The 20500-nt window shown below is 41.4% G+C and overlaps 2 protein-coding genes across 2 annotated transcripts in view; one reads left to right on the top strand and one right to left on the bottom strand.

Moving 5' to 3' along the window:
• LOC126262524 (synaptic vesicle membrane protein VAT-1 homolog-like) overlaps nt 1–17301 on the bottom strand; it is a 164507-nt gene extending 147206 nt beyond the window's left edge. Inside the window, 1 exon segment of the mRNA XM_049959197.1 lies at nt 16979–17301. Within this exon segment, the coding sequence (XP_049815154.1) occupies nt 16979–17220 (242 nt within the window). The 5' untranslated portion in view covers nt 17221–17301.
• A 764-nt stretch (nt 17302–18065) lies between these two features.
• On the top strand, nt 18066–19937 carry LOC126262523 (protein O-linked-mannose beta-1,4-N-acetylglucosaminyltransferase 2-like). Its single transcript, XM_049959196.1, has one exon. It carries the CDS (start codon nt 18096–18098, stop codon nt 19794–19796), a length of 1701 nt encoding a protein of 566 aa, XP_049815153.1. The 5' UTR covers nt 18066–18095; the 3' UTR covers nt 19797–19937.
• Nucleotides 19938–20500: the final 563 nt, after the last annotated feature.

Genomic DNA, 20500 nt, shown 5'->3' with positions numbered 1-20500 from the left:
TACTACGTAGCGCACCACAACGGACGAGCTGCACAGCGGGTTTATCAACAACAATATCCTAATCGCCGTATCCCGCATCATACGATCTTTGCTGCTGTGTACCAACGTCTGCGTGAGACCGGGTCATTTAGCAGATTACCTGGACAGGGACGCCGTCGCACGGTAAGAACGCTGCAATTTGAGGAAGCTGTCTTGCAGCATGTGGAGCGGGATCCTGCAATCAGCACTCGTGCAAAAAAAACAGTCCTTCGAGAGCAAGTGTTACGTCCTTTTCACTTACAGCGTGTTTACAACCTGGAACCAGTTGATTACCCACTCAGAGCAGTTTTCGCAGTGGTACCTGGAACAGTGTGAAATTCATCCTACATTTCGATCCTCTGTGTTGTTTACCGATGAAGCAACGCTCCGGCGTGATGGAGTCTTCAACATGCACATTCGCATAACCCACATGCCACAGTTACTAGCGATCATCAAGTGCGGTTCTTCGTTAATGTGTGGGTCGGTGTTGTTGGGGACTGTTTAATTAGGCCGTATCTGCTACCTAGGCCATTAAATGGCAGGCACTATTACAATTTTCTCACCAGAGCATTGCCGGAATTGCTGGAAAACGTCCCACTCCCTACAAGACAACGCATGTGGTTCCAACATGACGGGGCGCCGGCACATTTCAGTCGTCGTGTGCGTCGATTCCTGGACCGACAGTTCCCAGAAACGTGGATTGGCAGAGGTGGTCCTGTGCCATGGCCTGCTCGATCACCAGATATCTCCCCTCTGGACTTTTTTGTTGGTTTAATTAATTTGTCGCCAGAGAAATCTTCCTCTACCGGTTTAAATACTCCTCATAGGAAAGAATGACATCAGGGAAAAATATTTGTTTTTATGTCCCCTACAACCTCCCAGAGTTTGTCGATTTAAATACTTTTCACCCTGTAGTGACGCAACCTCCCCCGCCCTCTCGAGCGTTTGAGACAGAACGCCTAAAATTTTAAAAATACTTTTCAAAAGTAAGTTCATTTTGCAGCGACCACCTTTCTGAAGAGGTTGATATGTTAACTATGTTAGAGGAAATGTAAGACATGTTATTTAGTTTTAAGTTGGCCAAAATGCACTGCCACGCCTCTTCGCACAGCATTCTTCTATCGAACGTCACTATTTCGCTCTGTGGAATTCAAACTTATATATTTTCTAATGGAAGCCACCAAACCTGTAGTCAGGACAGTTGAAATTAAATGTCCTGTGGTGCCTCCACTGGTACCAGTCGGCCGGTATGGCATCCTGTTCCCGTCAGCAGGTCGTGGTTTAGTGGCTGGCGGCTAGCGTCGCTAGCTCTGGATCACGGGGTCCCGGGTTCGATTCCCGGCCGGGTTGGGAATTCCCTCTACCCGAACTGGGTGGGATTATTTGTTACCGAGCGAATAAGAACTCTTCACAAAATTTGCACTCTTTATTGCCTATCAGCTAATAACTTCCTCTTTTGTGTGAAAATTATAGGAAACCCTAAACCAGTAAACAAGAGGTAAGCCAGACAGTACACATTTATTCAATCCTCAGGTCCCAGCATTTTTCTCTCTAATCTTGCTACAACTTTAGAAGGCGTGCTTTCTTTTCTGCGAAAGAATCTTATTACCTCATCAAAGTTCGTCAAACGTGAAAAATCAAAGTGTCGTTATCTAATATTGAAAAAGCTGTTAATACTAGTAGTACCCATGAGTGGTGTTACTGCTCGATTTAATTGCGTCTTATGTTGTCACTGTTTGCCAGATAAATCGAAACAGGTCATTCTAATGTTGCAGCAGTTCTAACACGCCAAATGAGCAAGACTCTTGACACGAATGGTCATTTTTATGTACCTCATTTACATAAATAACACGACAGAATGTAATTCACGAAGTACCAATATCAAATGCCTATAAAGCCTACTACAAGCAAAGACTTGGGAAATAATTTCACATTTCTTTCATACGCTCCAGTTTCTCAAGCTTGAAATCGAAAATTAGTACTAGTACGAAATTTTTATATAAATTTGGAATCTTGTTATTCTTCCATATAATTTGTTTGATGCCCCCGTTTTTCTCCTTCCTTGTCATAACAATGTTATCACTAATTCCCGCCAGAATCATCGGCTTAGTTATATTGCACTTATTCTCCGGTTAAGAGAATAGAACTTAAGCGGCTGCTAACAGTTGACTGTACAAGTGACCCTTACTAGTGTAGCATTCTGGCAAAAAATCAATTTCATTTCCTTGGATATGCCGAGAAGATAATATGTAATTGTTCTTACCTGTTATTCCTATTAGCCGTTTATTTCCACTCTGGGGGTCAATCTGTGGATTTTGGTAATAATTATAACAATCTGATCACTTTCACACCCAATCAACCACATAACCAAACAGCTATTGGGATTCACCCGTTCGTGTTTCTTCGTCTTAGCTCGTATAGCCCCGTCCGTTTCTCTATGGGAAAACTTATTTCTAAATGCGACGGGTATTCCCTAGCAGAGACATCACGTGCAGTATGCACGCATTCAAAAATCAACTTATGATTCGTTCAGAAATCAACCTCTAATGTGTTCAAAAGTGTTCAGAAACCAACAGATGCGTTTCAAAATCATATGATAATCGATAGACCAACGTGCGCTGGATGCTAACTGTCCAAACTTTGTAATTTCTCTGGGATGCGGCTAGGATTTATGGAATAATGGCGTGTAGAGTCTCTACCGGTGTTTCCGTAATTAATATTGATCAATCTTCGTGTTTAGTGTAGTCCCCTTTTTCTTAACCGTTGCAAGCAAACCTTCAGCGTTAAACCACTCCCGTCAGCCACTACGACATGGTTAACTGGATTCACAGACAGTTATCACGTTTACCCGTCCATAAATTCAATTCGTCTCTTTACTACATTGTCCCACTTGAGAGCTTCCTGTCTACGCGTGGCTTGTTATATGTAGTCAGTAGAAGTGTGTTGCCTGACAAATCTTGTTCACCGTCGTAAAGCAACGGCCAAGCTGAACTGCATCACAAACATGTCTGCATAATGAATTACAGACGTTAAGGTAACCTCTGGCGTGCCACAGGGGAGTGTTATGGGACCATTGATTTTCACAATATATATAAATGACCTAGTAAATAGTGTCGGAAGTTCCATGCGGCTTTTCGCGGATGATGCTGTAGTATACAGAGAAGTTGCAGCATTTGAAAATTGTAGCGAAATGCAGGAAGATCTGCAGCGGATAGGCACTTGGTGCAGGGAGTGGCAACTGTCCCTTAACATAGACAAATGTAATGTATTGCGAATACATAGAAAGAAGGATCCTTTATTGTATGATTATATGATAGCGGAACAAACACTGGTAGCAGTTACTTCTGTAAAATATCTGGGAGTATGCGTGCGGAACGATTTGAAGTGGAATGATCATATAAAATTAATTGTTGGTAAGGCGGGTACCAGGTTGAGATTCATTGGGAGAGTGCTTAGAAAATGTAGTCCAGCAACAAAGGAGGTGGCTTACAAAACACTCGTTCGACCTATACTTGAGTATTGCTCATCAGTGTGGGATCCGTACCAGATCGGGTTGACGAAGGAGATAGAGAAGATCCAAAGAAGAGCGGCGCGTTTCGTCACAGGGTTATTTGGTAACCGTGATAGCGTTACGGAGATGTTTAATAAACTCAAGTGGCAGACTCTGCAAGAGAGGCGCTCTGCATCGCGGTGTAGCTTGCTCGCCAAGTTTCGAGAGGGTGCGTTTCTGGATGAGGTATCTAGTATATTGCTTCCCCCTACTTATACCTCCCGAGGAGATCACGAATGTAAAATTAGAGAGATTCGAGCGCGCACGGAGGCTTTCAGACAGTCGTTCTTCCCGCGAACCATACGCGACTGGAACAGGAAAGGGAGGTAATGACAGTGGCACGTAAGGTGCCCTCCGCCACACACCGTTGGGTGGCTTGCGGAGTATGGATGTAGATAGATGTAGATAGATACTTATGTACGATACAACCTCTTAACTCTCAGTAATATTTCGGTTGCTTGACAAATTTCCCCCTCAGGTTTTTCGTTTTCAGAAGTCCTTTGCACTCTTTACAGGATTAGGACACAAGTCACCAGGTTTCTTATTAACCACGTGGGTGGTGTAATTCGTGTTTACTCAATTTTGTGTATCCTCTTGTACCGCGGCCACCATCGACCTCTTACGCTATCCTTGGCGGACCTTTGATGGCCACGTCCGCTCGTTTCTCGTCTTACCGGTTCCGCCACGCTGACCCCTTACGTAACTACACAAATGCTGTGGTGGTTTCGTTTAGCAAGGCGCCGCACCTGCCTCAGCTATCAGGCGTCAATTCAGGAAACTGATCGCCCGAATCAGTTATGTTCCGTAGCCCATCAGGACCACCTGTAGTCTAAAATCCTTGAAGTTTTGGAAAGGTAGCACCTAACCACTCTCCAACTGTGGATCACAGACCCCGAATTACCAACTTCGGAAGTTCTAGATTTAGGATCCTTCCTACTCTTACTCTAGAAATAACGCAGTGTGTCGTACTTTTCATTGTTTCTGATCTATTTTTGTTCCAGTCATGGGTGTACCTAGGTACAGAACTTTTAAGCATCTGCAGTTCTAACGTTATGTAGAGAGTCAAAGGTAAAGCTGTTCTAAACCCGGATGTTGGTTTGAGCAAAGTTCTATGGGAAGTGGTACGCCCTCCGTTTCCTCCACTCTGACTTAGCTTACCCGAGACAGTTGTGGGGGCCGACCGTTTAATGTAGACTCTGAACCATTCTGCATATTGGTATTTCTCACAATAATTGCCAGAGGTGAAAGAAACCTGGAAGTGATAAAAACCCCAAGACCTAGTGGGTATTCATCCGTAGACCTTTTGATTTGTAGTGACTTCTAGTCACCGAGTAACATTTATGGTCTTATAGTAACAGTACGATTCGCAAATTCTGTCCTCAGCACCGTGTCTGAATATTAGCTGTGGATTTCCGCGAGGTATTGAATGCTCACCAGTTTAAATTTTCGCCGGCCGCTGTGACGAGCAATCTTAGGCGCTTCAGACCGGTACCGCGCTGCTGCTACGGTCGCAGGTTCGAATCCTGCCTCGGTCATGGATGTGTGTGATGTCCTTAGGTTAGTTAGGTTTAAGTAGTTCTAAGTTCTAGGGGACTGATGACCTCAGATGTTAAGTCCCATAGTGCTCAGAGCCATTTGAACCATTTACAACGCTAGTTGTAGTCGCGATTCAAAACATTCAGATAGCACTTTCCTATGACGAGCATACTATTTGCCAAGGTAAGGCGCGTACGAAAGAAATTTGTATTTTTACGAAGTTTTGCCTTATTCCAAAATTTTGCACGTACGTCAGTAGAAGATTTTCTCTTATTTGTATCGCTAACGAGGGGGAAAAATTTCAAAGCAGGAAACTAATTACCGACCAGCAGTATCACCTGAAGAAGGGCCAAAATTTACAATTTATAAAGTTTCGCTAGTACTTGTTTCGCGTTCAGCTAGATGTCGTATCTGACTTCTGAGGATGCCACATGCTTTAGTAAGTAAGGTTATGTATGACCTATCATCGGCTGTTTGATAAACCCGGTATAAAGTTTCCTGAAGGCGAGTGTGTGAGGGAAAAATGTTTATTCAATTGTTACTTTAAAAGCTTTTAATGCAAAAGCGATAAATCATTACGGCCACCTCTAGCGTGAACCACGGAAAGGAACAGTCATTTTAAATTTTACATTAATAAACATACAATTTGTATTTGTTTAGTTTCAATGAACTATTTTTCCATTCCTTTTCGTAAAGAACTGGAAAATCTTTAGCTTCTTCCCGTCCCTCATTTCACCAGTCAATAGTTTGAGTGCTTCGGCAGTTTCCTACAAACTATATTTTTGTTCAGCATTATGTGTTGTGGATCTTATCTGCTCACCGCTTCGCTCATACAACCAACGTTCAACCATTCACACGTGAAAAACTGCAGACTGCGGAAACTGATGTTCTCAGTGCTGTTCACATCGAGGCGCCTGAAGACTGAGGACATGCGAACTTCCTTTGACAATTCGCTGAAAAAACCAGCGCAATACGAATGCGCACCTGCGAATGCGAATAGAACACTGCTCGCTCGCCTATTTTTCACACAAGAGAAAGATTCCTTGCGTTAGTTTCTACGTAAACCGAAATTGACAGCCTGGTTTATCTTTTTCAAGATTTTAGACATGGCTGAAACAGCAACTTTTTAAATTCTTCGCGGTAAATGATGACAGCCAAAACAGTTGCAGGATAAAGATTTAGTAAAATTCTTGACTACGGTTTCGGTATATCTAAATATACCTTCATCGTAAGTTAAATACCCTGAACAGGAAGACACTTTCATTAGCAAAAACTTAGCATCGGAAATGAGAAAGAAGAAACACTATACCCTAAGTAACCCTGAAATTACCAGAGAATTACAGGCACAAAAACTGTCACTAAAATTGCATCATGCAATGGAGATTAATAAAACAATAGTGCCAAAGGCTTCGTCAGTAGTTAAAACATCTCCATTTATACAACGTGATTATGGACAGAGGGTCGATGCGAACACAACTTAGCCTTTGGCACAATTGTTTTATTAATCTCCATTGCAGGATGTAATTTTAGTAAGTGACAAAGTTTTTGTGGCTGTAATTATCTGGTAATTTTAGGGTTACTTAAGCTATAGTGTTTCATCTTTCTCGTTTTTGATGCTAAGTTTTTGCTAATGAAAGTGTCTTCGTGTTCAGGGTATTTTACTTCTGATGAAGGTATATTTAGATATACCGAAACCTTGGTCAAGAGTTTTAATAAATCTTTATCCTGCAACTGTTTTGGCTGTTATCACTTACCGTGAATTATCTTTTTCAATTAATGTCAGATTCGAATACTGCGCTGGCTTTTCACTTACCCGCCATTTGGGCAGCCCGCCTATTAATTTCGGCACTTCATCTACATGATTACTCTGCAATTCACATTTAGGTGCTTAGCAGAGGGTTCATCGGACCACAATCATACTATCTCTACCATTCCACTCCCGAACAGCGCGCGGGGAAAACGAACACCTAAACCTTTCTGTTCGAGCTCTAATTTCTCTTATTTTGATGATCATTCCTACCTATGTAGGTTGGGCTCAACAAAATATTTTCGGATTCGGAAGAGAAAGTTGGTGATAGATCTCGCCGCGACGAAATACTACTTTGCTTTAATGACTTCCATCCCAACTCGCGTATCATATCTGTCACACTCTCTCCCCTATTACGTGATAATACAAAACGAGCTGCCCTTTTTTGCACCCTTTCGATGTCCTCCGTCAATCCCACCTGGTAAGGATCCCACACCGCGCAGCAATATTCTAACAGAACGAACGAGTTTAGTATAAGCTGTCTCTTTAGTGGACTTGTTGCATCTTCTAAGTGTCCTGCCAATGAAACGCAACCTTTGGCTCGCCTTCCCCACAATATTATCTATGTACCCAGGTACTTAGTTGAATTGACAGCCTTGAGAATTTTACTATTTATCGAGTAATCGAATTCCAACGGATTTCTTTTGGAACTCATGTGGATCACCTCACACTTTTCGTTATTTAGCATCAACTGCCACCTGTCACACCATACAGCAATCTTTTCTAAATCGCTTTGCAACTGGTACTGGTTTTCGGATGACCTTACTAGACGATAAATTACAGCATCGTCTGCTAACAACCTAAGAACTGCTCAGATTGTCACCCAGGTCATTTATATAGATCAGGAACAGCAGAGGTCCCAGGACGCTTCCCTGGGGAACACCTGATATTACTTCAGTTTTGCTCGATGATTTGCTGTCTATTACTACGAACTGCGACCTTCCTGACAGGAAATCATGAATCCAGTCTCACAACTGAGACGATTACCCCATAGGCCCGCAGCTTGATTAAAAGTCGCTTGTGAGGAACGGTGTCAAACGCTTTCCGGAAATCTAGAAATACGGAATCAACGTGAGATCCCCTGTCGATAGCGGCCATTACTTCGTGCGAATAAAGAGCTAGCTGCGTTGCAGAAGAACGATGTTTTCTGAAACCACGCTGATTACGTATCAATAGACCGTTCCCTTCGAGGTGATTCATAATGTTTGAATACAGTATATGCTCCAAAACCCTACTGCAAACCGACGTCAAATTCACCTTCGCTCCCAACCAAAACCTCTGGCTATGCTACAGATGTCACCACAGCCAGATGTCTATTACTACGCTTAAGCCTGAAAGTTTCTTGTAAAATTTTTAAAATTGTTGTGCGTAAAAATACAAAAGAGCGAATAAGAGGGCATCTAACAGTGCCCTTTCCGCCACGCACTGTAAAATGGCATGTGGAGTAGCCATGTAAGTAGGAACTAGCGCGCTCAGAGCTGTGAATGTATGGTCGTCGGGTAAAGCCGTCGGCCACGCCTTACATGTGAACAGCTAATTTCCTTATGCTCGATAGAATGTGACCCCCTCCCCTCCGCCCCTCCCCCTTGCACGCACTCGCGCCGACCGTCCTGCTAACAGCTACAGGGTGGGAGGGAGTCAGGATATTCGGCGCGGTAGCGACAAACCCACTCCTCCAGTCCCAGTGACGTGCGGGCAATCCACGCAGCGTGACTCACCGGCGCCGGACGATTCGCCCCGCATCGATTGGGGCACGCGTGACAGCTCACCTTCCACTGCCATTCCCTTCCCTTCCGCTTTCAAAAGTAAGACCTGGCCGACGACGGTACCCGATGACTATACATTCACAGCTCTGAGCGCGCTGGTTCTTACTTATATCTTCACTTACATGGCTACTCCACATGCCATTTTTACAGTGCGTGGCGGAAAGGGCACTGTTAGAAGCCATCTTATTTGCTCTTTTGTATTTTTACGCACAACAATTTTAAAAATTTTACAACCAACTTTCAGCGTAGTACTGGACATCATCTGTAGCGTAGCCAGAGGTCTTGGTTGGGAGGGAAGGTGAATTTGGCTGTCAGCTTGTGTGGCCAGCGATATGAATGTGCGATAAAGGTTGTAACAGACAGACCTAGGGCGTTGACTATTTTCGCGCCATATTTAACACTATGCCATATACAAACTCACTGCTCGTTTTGAGAACTAAAACTGCAAGGTAAATTCAGAATGCCTGCATTAGATGGGCAAGCCTTCGACTAGTACTTCGATGAACATATGTTACATAGACCGAAATGCAACATGGTCCACTATGTATCTTACCAACTTAACGGAGAAACTGGACAAGAACTTTTCGAGATTTTTGGTGACAACGCTTGATTTGTTACGAGCGAGATCCCGGTACTGTGACCTTCCAGGAGGTGTTTTTTTTTTAATTTACGCTTCGTTTCTGGGCATTTAAAAAGTGAATGTAACACTTGTTTTACATTGCTGCAGCAAAATCAAGCTATATAATCGCTCCAGTAGGTATACAAAAATGTGCATATTCCAATGCAACATTGTTTATTTCCAAGCAGAAGAAATGTCGGCAATTTAAGATTTTGAACCATATTTACATTTTTATTCATATAGAATTTACATACTGAAATCTTACAGCCTGTGGCACATTAAAAATGGGAGTGCCGGAAAGTTACGTGTGAGGGCTGCCCGCGCGCCTTGTGAGTGAGTGAGAGAGAGAGAGAGAGAGAGAGAGAGAGAGAGAGAAGACAGACCCTTGGCCCGCACTTGGTGCGAGCAAAATATAACACATTTGTGTAGTTACTGATTTTCCTTCTCATCCACACAGTGAACCAAAAATCAGACAAAATTGTTGAGTAGTTTAAGGGACTTTTGTCTGGTAGCTCATTATAGAGTAAGATGATTATGATTTAAGACTAGGGGCGCTGAACATCATGGTCATCAGCGCCGTGACGAAAAGTCAGCATGCCAATCTCATGGAAGGAAACAAAGTTGTAAAAACGTAATCTGGGGTAGAAGTTTTCTTCCACCATGTCAAGCTTGAAATCAGTTTGGGCCTAAGAAGACACCAATGCGGCAATGTGTTCCATCCCTGGCTGTGTATTTGGAGGTTTGATAGATCCAGATCCTTTGAACAGTATCACGTACCCAAATGGCTAGGTCGCAAGGGGCCGATTCCTGAACAGCCATTAAATGTTGGGTTGGACCACTGCACTAAATGTCAATGAGGTGACGCTGAGATTTTTAGGGCCTGTCGAGCCAAAAGGATATGTCGCCAAATCCAGAGTGGTGGTTCACCAACCTCTGCACACAGCTAAGAACAGGGCTATATCTGAATGCCCTCATGGTGGACAGCATCTAACATCTTGAGGTAGGAAATACAGGTTGATCTACAGAGATCACGCTACCATAATCTAAACGTTATTGAACAGCTACCTAATAAAACTTGAGGCAGGACCTGTCGGCTCCCCATGATTTTCACTAAGGTATTTCAAATATTCAATGTCTACAAGTCCTTACTTGTAGGTCTTTCAGGTGTGGGTGTCAGGTTAATTTTGAGTCAAATAATAAACCCAAAAGGCCTACAGTTTCCTGAAAACTGGAAACATTGTCCCTTGGTGACGCCTGTGGGCTGAGTATGACACGGCGAACGGTCGGTACCGATGGGTCCGCCAAAGCCTGTGAACGGTGTCCAGAGCAGTTTATACATTTCGGAGGAAGTGTACAAGGATTGCCTGATTCGTGAGCTGAGCATCCACAATTTCCACATTTAGCCCTCCCATTACATCCCATACTGGTATGGCCAAATCTTTGATATTTGAAACATCACATTGGGTTAGGAACAAACGAGCAAACCTTAAGACTGAAATAGCCTGCAAGGATGTGTTCAGGTATTTCTGGAGTACTAAAAGAATAAATGGGGAAGATTTTTCTAATTTGGCATTGATTCCTCATAATTATGCACTTCAATGATACCTTTGTTTTCCATTCTTCATATAGCTCTGCAGGGTCCATCTCCATTATATATTACTAAAGTTAAGGGCGTTATGCAACTCAGCCTCGATTGGGCAGTCACCTAAGGCCTTACATCTCAGAAACTTAGATATTTGGTTTGAATTAGCAGTTTTATTTAGAAGTGTTTCATTACGAAATCATTTGACACTTTAGGGACCCAGCAATATCCTCCAATGCCTTGTGAATATAGAAAGGGGATATCTTCTCAAAGCATCCCCCTGTTCTTTTAATTACAATGAAAGTTATGGCACACTAGTGCCCTGCTATCATTCTGAGACTACTTCTCAGGAGGAGTGACCAATCGAGCTCTTTGATGAGTGGGTGAAGGTACTACCTGAGGGTACAACCATACCATCAGAAGTAGTGGTTTGATGAGATCATTCCATAGGGATCCCACGAGACGCTACGCAAACAACCGTCGACCCAGGCAGAGCCCTGCATACGGCAGGTGCCACAGAGGTTGCCTAATAGTGATGTTTTACCTCGACAGCCATTCACCTCATCAGCATGTAGCACACTGAGGTTGAGGTTTTTTTTCCATAGAGGTATGTACCTTCCTCGCGGTCCAGGTGGTGAAGGCAAGGCGCCCATTCTTTGAAACACAGAACATTCCACCGCCACACTGCACGGTGTTCGCTGAAGCATGGCCGGAGATTATAGTAACAACTAGTGGCTCTTACCAGTCCCCAATTTAGGAACCTGGAGTCACCAAACCTGTACCCAGCAACTGAATGCCGAGCCCCTGGGGGTTCGTTGGAGTAAAAGTTGTCTCAGTTAACTGTTTCCATAAGAACACTTATGAGATACCTGTAAATCAAAATGTACAACAAAACAGGTGTACAGATGCAAAATCACTGATGTGATCACCGCAGTCGTGTCGCTGTTCCATTACATTTAGTGAATACACGAGGGTTCACTACTAAACCTATTCATACTGCCGTGAACCAACGCATAATACTGAGAAAACCAGAGACTGAACCGAGAGTACTGAATGCAAGTTTGACATCAGGAAAAATGGGCAGTACTCGCAACAGCAAGCAGCGTGTTTGAGTGGAGCAAGTTTGTTCCCAAATATATACAGTGTATTCCGTTAACATTTGCGCTACTGTGCAGATATTTTCAGTGCAGTAATGGTACGAAGATAAATGGGGGAGAAAAGTAAGAAATTAGATGAAAAATTGGGGCCTGCTCCAACGAAGCATCAGAGATACTAAAATATTCCGAAAAAAATATTTTAAGAATTTCCTTGTATGCGAAGTAATGTGGCCGAGTGTTCTAATGTACTAAGTATACTACCTTTTTTTTTCGCAGCCCACTAAGTGCTATTGGCCCTCTGTTCCTGATCTACATAAATTATTTAGGAGACAATCTGAGCAGGCCTCTGATAGTAGGTAATGCTATCATTTACCACCATGTGAAGCCCCCCCCCCCCCAAGTCGATCAAAACGAACTGCGAAATGATTCAGACAAGATTTATTTGTAGTGGAAAATGTTGCAATTTACTCTAAATCGTGGAAAGTGTGGAGTCATCCACACGAGCACTAAAAAGAATCCGCTAAATTTCAGTTATACGATGAATTATAAATCTAAAGGCTTTAAACTCAACTAAATAATTAAGGATGAAAATTACGAATAACTTAAATTGGGACGATCACATAGATAATGATGTGGGGAAAACAAACCAAATACCACGATATACTGATATAACACTTAGAAAATTTAACAGGTCTGCTTACACTACGCTTGTCTATCCTCTTCTGGAGTGTTGCTGTGTGGTGAGAACCTCATCGGATAGGATCGACGGAGGACTTAGAAAAAGTCCTAAGAAGGGCAATCGTTTTGAATGATCGCGAAATAAGGGAGAGAGTGACACCGATATGATACAAGGATTGCCATGGCAGCCATTAAAAGTGTTTTTCGCTGCAGCAGGATCTTACGAAATTTCAATCACCAACTTTCTCTTCAGAGTGAATTTTTTTTTGCGCCCATCTAAATAGGGAGAAATAATCAAAATAATAGAAATCGGAGCTGACACCGAATTATTCCCGCGCGCTGTTAGAGAGTGGTATGGTAGAGAAGTACCTTAAAAGTGATTCAATGGACCCTCCACCAAGTACTTAATTGTGTATTGCAGAGTAATCACGTAGATTTAGAATGGAGAGCGAACACAAGACTGCTTGTACGCCTCTGTACAAGCTTAGTGAAGAATGTTCTTAGTTTCCTTAAGTCGTTTTGGAATTGTATGGCATCTTTCCATGTGTATCAGTTAAGATTATTAGCACTTGTTACACAGACGCCACTCACATGGCCGTTGTCATACCGCCTCATTAGTCCGTCCTGATAGAGGGCCCACACACTTGGCAGCAGTGAAAAAATACACACAATGTGTTTTGCAGACATTCTTTTGTAGTCTACCGTTTTCCGTATTCTGCCAATCTGTCACTTGCTTCCCCTACAACTGAGCCAGCGTCTTTTCCAAGAGCGGACCCAGGAAGCCCAGCCACACAATTCAGTATCAGTTTGAAGGAAGTCAGAACATGCGAGTGTTGCCTAGAAGAAAGTCGTTCCAAAGCCATCTAAACTTGCGCCACTCTTCTCCTTACAGCTGCAAATGCCAGATTGATGTTCTCAGACCAAGTTGCGTTCTACAAGCCACAGCAGAACTGCTAATGTAAGTACAAAATGTTTGATTTAACTGAAAAAGACGACTGTGACCGCAAACTATCACAGTATGTACAAATCTCCCACGAACCACACTGTTTTTAATTAAATGGTACACACCTATTGTGCGTGGTAGCCTTGTTATGCTCGGTGATCAATTCTCAGTTATTTTGTAAGTAATCTTTCACAAAACTAACGAGTTGTTGCCGCCCTTTCACTTGCATCACAGTATACCTCCTTGTGGAACTTCCTGGAAAATTGAAGTGCGCGCTGGACCAAAACCAGAACACTACCTTTCGCGGCCACCTCATGTTGAGTTGGTAAGACCATCCCCAGGGAACCCAACTGTTCGAGGCCTAATACGTTCCAGTTTGTATGTATGACGCCAAATATTTTTTCCTTCGAACTTATTTATTGCGAAAATCAGATTAGACATTTCTCAGTCAGACGTTCCTATCTTCAAACAACTAAATGACGCTCTGAGTAGAATAAACAATGTTTTTTCTTACTCTTATGGTTTCTCTCCATAGAGAGACACGTGGATGCTATCCTCTAGTTTTGACCTCTAAATTCTCGACCATTCAGTGCATCCTTTACAGAGTCCTGGAGTTTAACTCTCACGATTCCGATATCCATCGCAGCATAATTTGAAAACCCAGATAAATATCAGTTGGAATGAAAATACATTTGGCATAATGAACTGGTATCTGACAACCCCCCCCCCCCCTACTAATCACGTCGATGGCGTAAAAAAATATTTCAAGAAGTTTCTAAAGAGTATATAAAATGAATAATTCGGAAACAGTATGGCCGATTCATTCACTGCGCTGTTTCTCCAAAGAGTGCTAGTCGAACAAAGATTTTATATAACTTTAGAAAGTGAGAAAGATACTGACGGATAAACCGACGGGGAGGGAGTCGTCTGCAACAATCTTCCATGACCCAGTTGAAAATTATCCGCGAAAGACAAGCCATCTGCATAAAGTTAAATCTGTTATTAATGGGAGATTCCTGCTTGATGTAAATTATTTTGAGTTACTACAGTATTCTTAATGCCTTCCGCCATGAATTTTCCTTGCGCTGCTGTAGTTCATAACTTTTACTGGTTTCACGACGCACTACCTCAACTGCAACACCATTTCCCAATCGTCATAATGCAGGTGACACAAACGCTTGGAAGTAGAGAATTTAACATAACGCAGGTGATAATTTCTCCTTTCAAGACTACTGAAAAACCTATTCCTACACTAATTTATCGCGTCATGTTATCAATACAGACAGCAGCCGTCCCTGGTATGATTATTTCGACATTGAACACTTGTTCCTATCTGTACAGCTGTTACATTATTACATTGTGTTTACTAATGGTCCAACACTACGTATAATATATAGAGTCAGACGAAGCGAGCACTGGTTAAGATACTGGATTTGCAATAAGCAGGACGGATGTCTGGACATCCCGACACGCTCATTCAGATTAAGGTTTTTCGTTGTTTCTCAAAATCGCATAAAGCACGAGCCGCGACAGTTCCTTTGAGAAGGATGTGGGCACTTTGCTCCCTCACCATCCTAGCGCAAACGAATCTTTCTGTTAAGGACGTCGACGGGACGCTTCACACCAAACTTTTTTACTCTGAGCGTCAGACCAGATGAGCACTCATTATCTACAGCCACTGTTTCTGCTTTAATGTCTTATTAGTTTTTGGACACGTTAAGTATGTAAAGATATTATGCAATCCAATTCCATTCTTCTTCCGCATGCGGTGCAAGTCACCGACACATACTTTCGAGAAAATTGCTTTCCTTCTTCGTTGAGTAATCGTTACACGTTCTGCTAAAGTATCCTCCTGAGAGATTAAAACTGTTTCCCGGGCCGGAACATAAATCCTGAATCTGCCTTAGTCAATACGCTCATACCGAGCTGAGTTACCAAGGATGACTCATGACCATCCCTCACAGCTATTCCGCCAGTGTCCCCTCCCACACAGCGTACACCCCGATGCTGACAAAATCAATTCTTTATTTTGAAATACTAATTTTAGCACAGTATCATACATTCTCAGTCTTTCTTTATAGGCAAGAATATTTTCTTAAGTAAACCGATGGCTAAAGTTTGGCAAAACGACTTTAGTATGGGGTGTAAACCGTGGATCCCACACATCAAGGGAAGGTTAATGAGTGCCACCAACAGAACCACGCCTAAATGAAGGCGTTATCAGCTTTGTTTCCCTAAAGCACTGCAGATGTGTTGATAGACGATCTCGGAACAATGTTCCTTCCCTAGTGGATTTCGTATCAGCGGTCCATTCGATCATATTTCTCCTTTGACATTTCCCATCACGAAAATGAACTCCCGACTCCGCCTTAAGATATTCTAAGTCTTAGCTCAGGTGGTATAATTTCTGGGCTCTTAATAATATAAAGTTGCTGTAAGATGAAACACTACTAGCAGCGCTAGTTTAATAATATTTTAACATGTTCAAATGATACCAGAATTCTACCAAATTTATCCATCTGTGAGATGAATATTCCTTCGTTGTCATACCGCTTGGGTACACGTATTTTACATTTGATGGTGAATAGCAGATGAGTCACCGTTTCGATATGACGGCCTCCGCTAGCTGCCGCAATAGAATCCTTTAGACGGAACTGCTTACTATATTTCCTTTCTAATCTAGTATTAACGCATACAACGGCGAAAAACCAAATGCTACAACAAATCAGCTAAACGTCAAATTGCCTGTGCTCTAGACACTTCAAAACATTCAATTTTATTCGACGCAGACCTTCGTGACAATCTAGTTTCAAGAAGTCAGGAATACGTCATTCAGTTTAAATGTACTTTCTCGACGACAGAACACTTCCTGCTGCCACTGAAATCGAGAATAACACGCTATACATCCCCTCATCCACGGATGCGAGAGAAACTTGTTGAATGAGAAAGCCATGCCGCATGGCATACAGGCTTCACGCAGAAGAGAACATGTATTGATCGGGCAAGGCGCCACACCCTTCACAAGTTGACCTGCGTCCCTTCTTTAGTGCGGTTTCCTTCAAAAAAAATTTTTTTTTTAAATCATGATTTTACGAAAGTAATTCCATGCCTGCTGTAACTAACCTGTTGTACTGCGGAACTGGCGCCACCTGTTGAGACTGCTGGACAACGGCTAACAAATTAGGCACTTCCCATATGGTTTACAACATTCTTTATGATAGGAAATATAATCCAGCTTACAGTAATTCTAAGCGAGGAAACATGTGTCAGAGGGAAACGTGCTTTTCAGAATACTCCGAACAAACCAAATGGTAAAAGAAAAGCATGAACAAAGGTACAGCTGCTAACAGTGCTGCTTACGAAAAATTGAAGTTTTACTCACCAGGCCTTGACGCGGATCAGGATTTCGCCTTCGCCGAGTGTTGGCTCTGGTTTCTTCAAAACCTTTACTGACTTTAAGCCACCGAACCCTGTCAGAACAACTGCTCTCATTTCTTTCGGTGGCTGTTCTGGAGCCTTTTCCGTGGATTCGGCTTCATCGCTAGCTGCAGGAGCTTCCGCCTGAGACTCAGGTTTCTCCTGAGCCTTCTCTTCAGTCGGCTTATTCTCAGGCTGATCAGACATGATGAATCCAAGAAAGATGCTGGAGAACTGTCACTCTCAAACCGGCCCGCTAAGCGACAAGATAGGAAGTGGTGGCACGGAGCCAAGTATTAACAGGTGCCGGCGCCCCACCACTCCCACACTGCGCGAGGCAAAATAGTTCAGAGTTCTACATACAAATTCATTTAAAGTTAAACTTGATTATATAAATTTAGGTCTTTTGATAAATCGTTATTATATGTTAGATTCTTTTTATTCAATACTAACGCGAGTAGTGTTATAAAGTTGCGCATTAATATTATACTTCGATATATCGCTTTCGCTTTCAACGCGCGATTCTCATCATGCAACAAGCGCAAAAACGTCGAATAAGCAGTATATAAATTGGAAAACTATAGTTCTGATGAATTTATAATAAATACTTAGTTCTAAGACACTGGGTAGACAAATATTCAGAGGAAATATAGTGGCATTAGTTTTTTCATTTGTCATGGACAGTTCTTCTATAATTAAATTCATAATAATATATAGTTCATAATTAAAATAAAAATTCTAATATTTTATCCTTATTTTATCGTTTTTACCAAAAAAATCCGAAGTAGTAAAATTTGCTTAACTGTGATGTAGTGCAGAGATGTTAGTGAAATAACATAAAGATGTGAAGTGGCTGGTGGCTGTGTGCTGTTTCTGTTGTTTGTAAACATGAATAGCTTCATAATGTGTTTATGTATTGTGTTCCAAGCTGTTTGCAAAAATAACACGTATCTACAGGAGCTGGCTTTTGGAATATTCTGTGGTGAAAGATTTGTAATTAAGGCAGTTACGAACACTGTATTTCATAAGAGGGACATGCGCTAAAACCGTTGTCTGAAGGTAAAATAAAACTGAAATGTAAAATGATGTTGCTTCATTTAAGTGCAGTTGCTGTTACAGTTGCGATGTATTTTTATGTATTAAACGAGGACTACCACAAGACGTGGTGTGAGCTAATGTCATGCACTCGTACTGAAAAAACTAATCAGCACATTGTCAATGGTTCATCCGTTTGGTGTACTTTCACAGAGCATGGTAAACGGTTGTGCAGTTTTAAGAACTTGTATTTTAAGCCACAGGAAAATTTATTTTTGTTTTTGCTCAACGAGGATTCAGTTGTCTCTGGTATTGGAAGAAAAGAGGATCTCAAGAGTTTTGACGCCTCAGCGGTCTTAAACCACAACCGATTCCATCTTCAAATAGTTCCAGTTTCCGCAGATGATAACATTATTGGAAGAAACTTAAGCTTTCTTGATTCAGTGTTCGCTCTGTGGCGGTTCAAAATGGACAATATCATGCATGTTTTGCATGACGATTTACTGCCCCTTTATTACACATACTCACATATATGCAACGGTGACATAGAACTATGTCGTGAAAAGTATAGATTGTTTTTCGTAGATGGTGGTGGAATAGGTACATTGCATGAATGGTACAAATTGTTTTCTACCAAAGAACCTATCCAAGCAACGGAACTGAAATCTCATGACGTGATCTGTTTCATTCATTGTCATGTGGGGCTTGTTTCAAACACTCTGTGGTACCAGTACGGGTTTGGGCGGCCCCAAGGACCCATTAAAAATCGCAATCTACATGGCCATTTGTTATTACAATTTTCTGCTTTCATTAAGAAAAAATTAAACCTATCGTCTGTTAAGAAGTCAGAAAGGCAAAAGCAGGGTGTTTTGCTTAGTAGACAAATAAACCGCCGGATTTTGAATGAAGTGGAGCTGATAAACTCAATGAAACAAACATATAATTCCATTTTTCATGATGAAAGTCTCAGAATTGACAAATTAGATTTGTCCACAAATGACACAAAGACATTAGTGTCACTTATACATAATTCAGACATTGTTATTGGGATGCATGGCTCAGCTATGATCCTTTGCCTTTTTGTGAAGCCAGGGGCTTTGGTTATTGAAATCTTTCCCTTTGGTATTAATCCTGATTATGTTTCACCAGTAAAGGCCCTTAGCAAGGTTGCTGGTTCATTTTTCAATTATTTCCAGTGGGTTAATGAAAAAGAAAATAATTCCTTTCCAAATGAGAATGCACACCAATTACATGGTGGTATCAGCCACTTGTCAGAAGGACAAAAGGCGTATATTAGAAGTATCAAGGAAGTGCCTGCTGTTGAATGCTGTCATAATACAGTCTATTTATATCGTATGTTCCAGGATACTGTTGTTGGTCAAGAATTTCTAGCCTTATTTTCAAAAGCTATCCTGAAACACAATAGTTCTACACATACTACATCTGGCACAAAGGAAAATTTAATTGAACACTGGTACTTCCCTGCTCAAGTAAGAAATTTAACATGTGTAGTTAATAATCAGAAAATTGCTGTCAAATGGATGACACCTCTTAATGTGAAGACTAATCATAAGTATGAAATAACGTTATCAAGTGGAGATTGGCACTTGTCAGTTACAGCAGAAAAAACAGATGTATTAGCCACAGTCCCACCAAAGGCAAAAATGAAAACTATACAGGCGTGGGTAAAATGCATAGCTCAAGGTGTTGAGAGCTTGGATGCATACACTGAATGTAGCAATGGATGATTTTTGTCATTACATTGCTTCATTGAAAATAGTTGGCTGTTTTTCATATTCAGATGATTCATGCCAGCACTGTATGGATTGTATCCTTTTTTGGTAATATTTATGGTATATTACATAAAGGAGCCCAGTTCATTGAATTTTGGCAGTTTTTTTTTGTCATAAAGTAATGCAATTTTCATACAGTTCATCTATAAATTAATATTTCCTAAATTATTGTTTTTTTTATTTGAGAAACTTTTGTGTGCAGTGAGCAATACATATTACATGAAATGTCTGGAATTTACTTGTTTTTTATATACTCTTCAAAATATAAGCATACTGTTGCACTCATGAATGCTGACAGAAAAATAAAAAAGCATCTGCAGAGTTATATACAGTTTTAATGTTTCCAAAATAATAATAATAATAATTGTTTTTGTTTTTAGGTTCACATATTGTGATAAGTGTTGAAATATGGACAAACACAAGTATAATTGTAATTTATACACACATAATTTGTCCAGTGAAAAATAAAATTGTCTCACTAGTGTATATTAAATAAGCAAATACTGGTATCTGAAAATATCGATACAGGTCGTGACTTAGAGGAAAAGAACCTGTCAGGAGTAAGATCATTTTAGACAATTCAGATACTGTAGATCAAAATTTTACACTTTTCGTACCAGGTTAATGACATTACACTTGACTAGAAATGAGATATAAAT

The sequence above is a fragment of the Schistocerca nitens genome, chromosome 6 (genome assembly GCF_023898315.1).
Source record: "Schistocerca nitens isolate TAMUIC-IGC-003100 chromosome 6, iqSchNite1.1, whole genome shotgun sequence".
Lineage (NCBI taxonomy): Eukaryota > Metazoa > Arthropoda > Insecta > Orthoptera > Acrididae > Schistocerca > Schistocerca nitens.
Note: the sequence above shows the minus strand (reverse complement) of the source record. Positions and strands in the feature narration are given on the sequence as shown.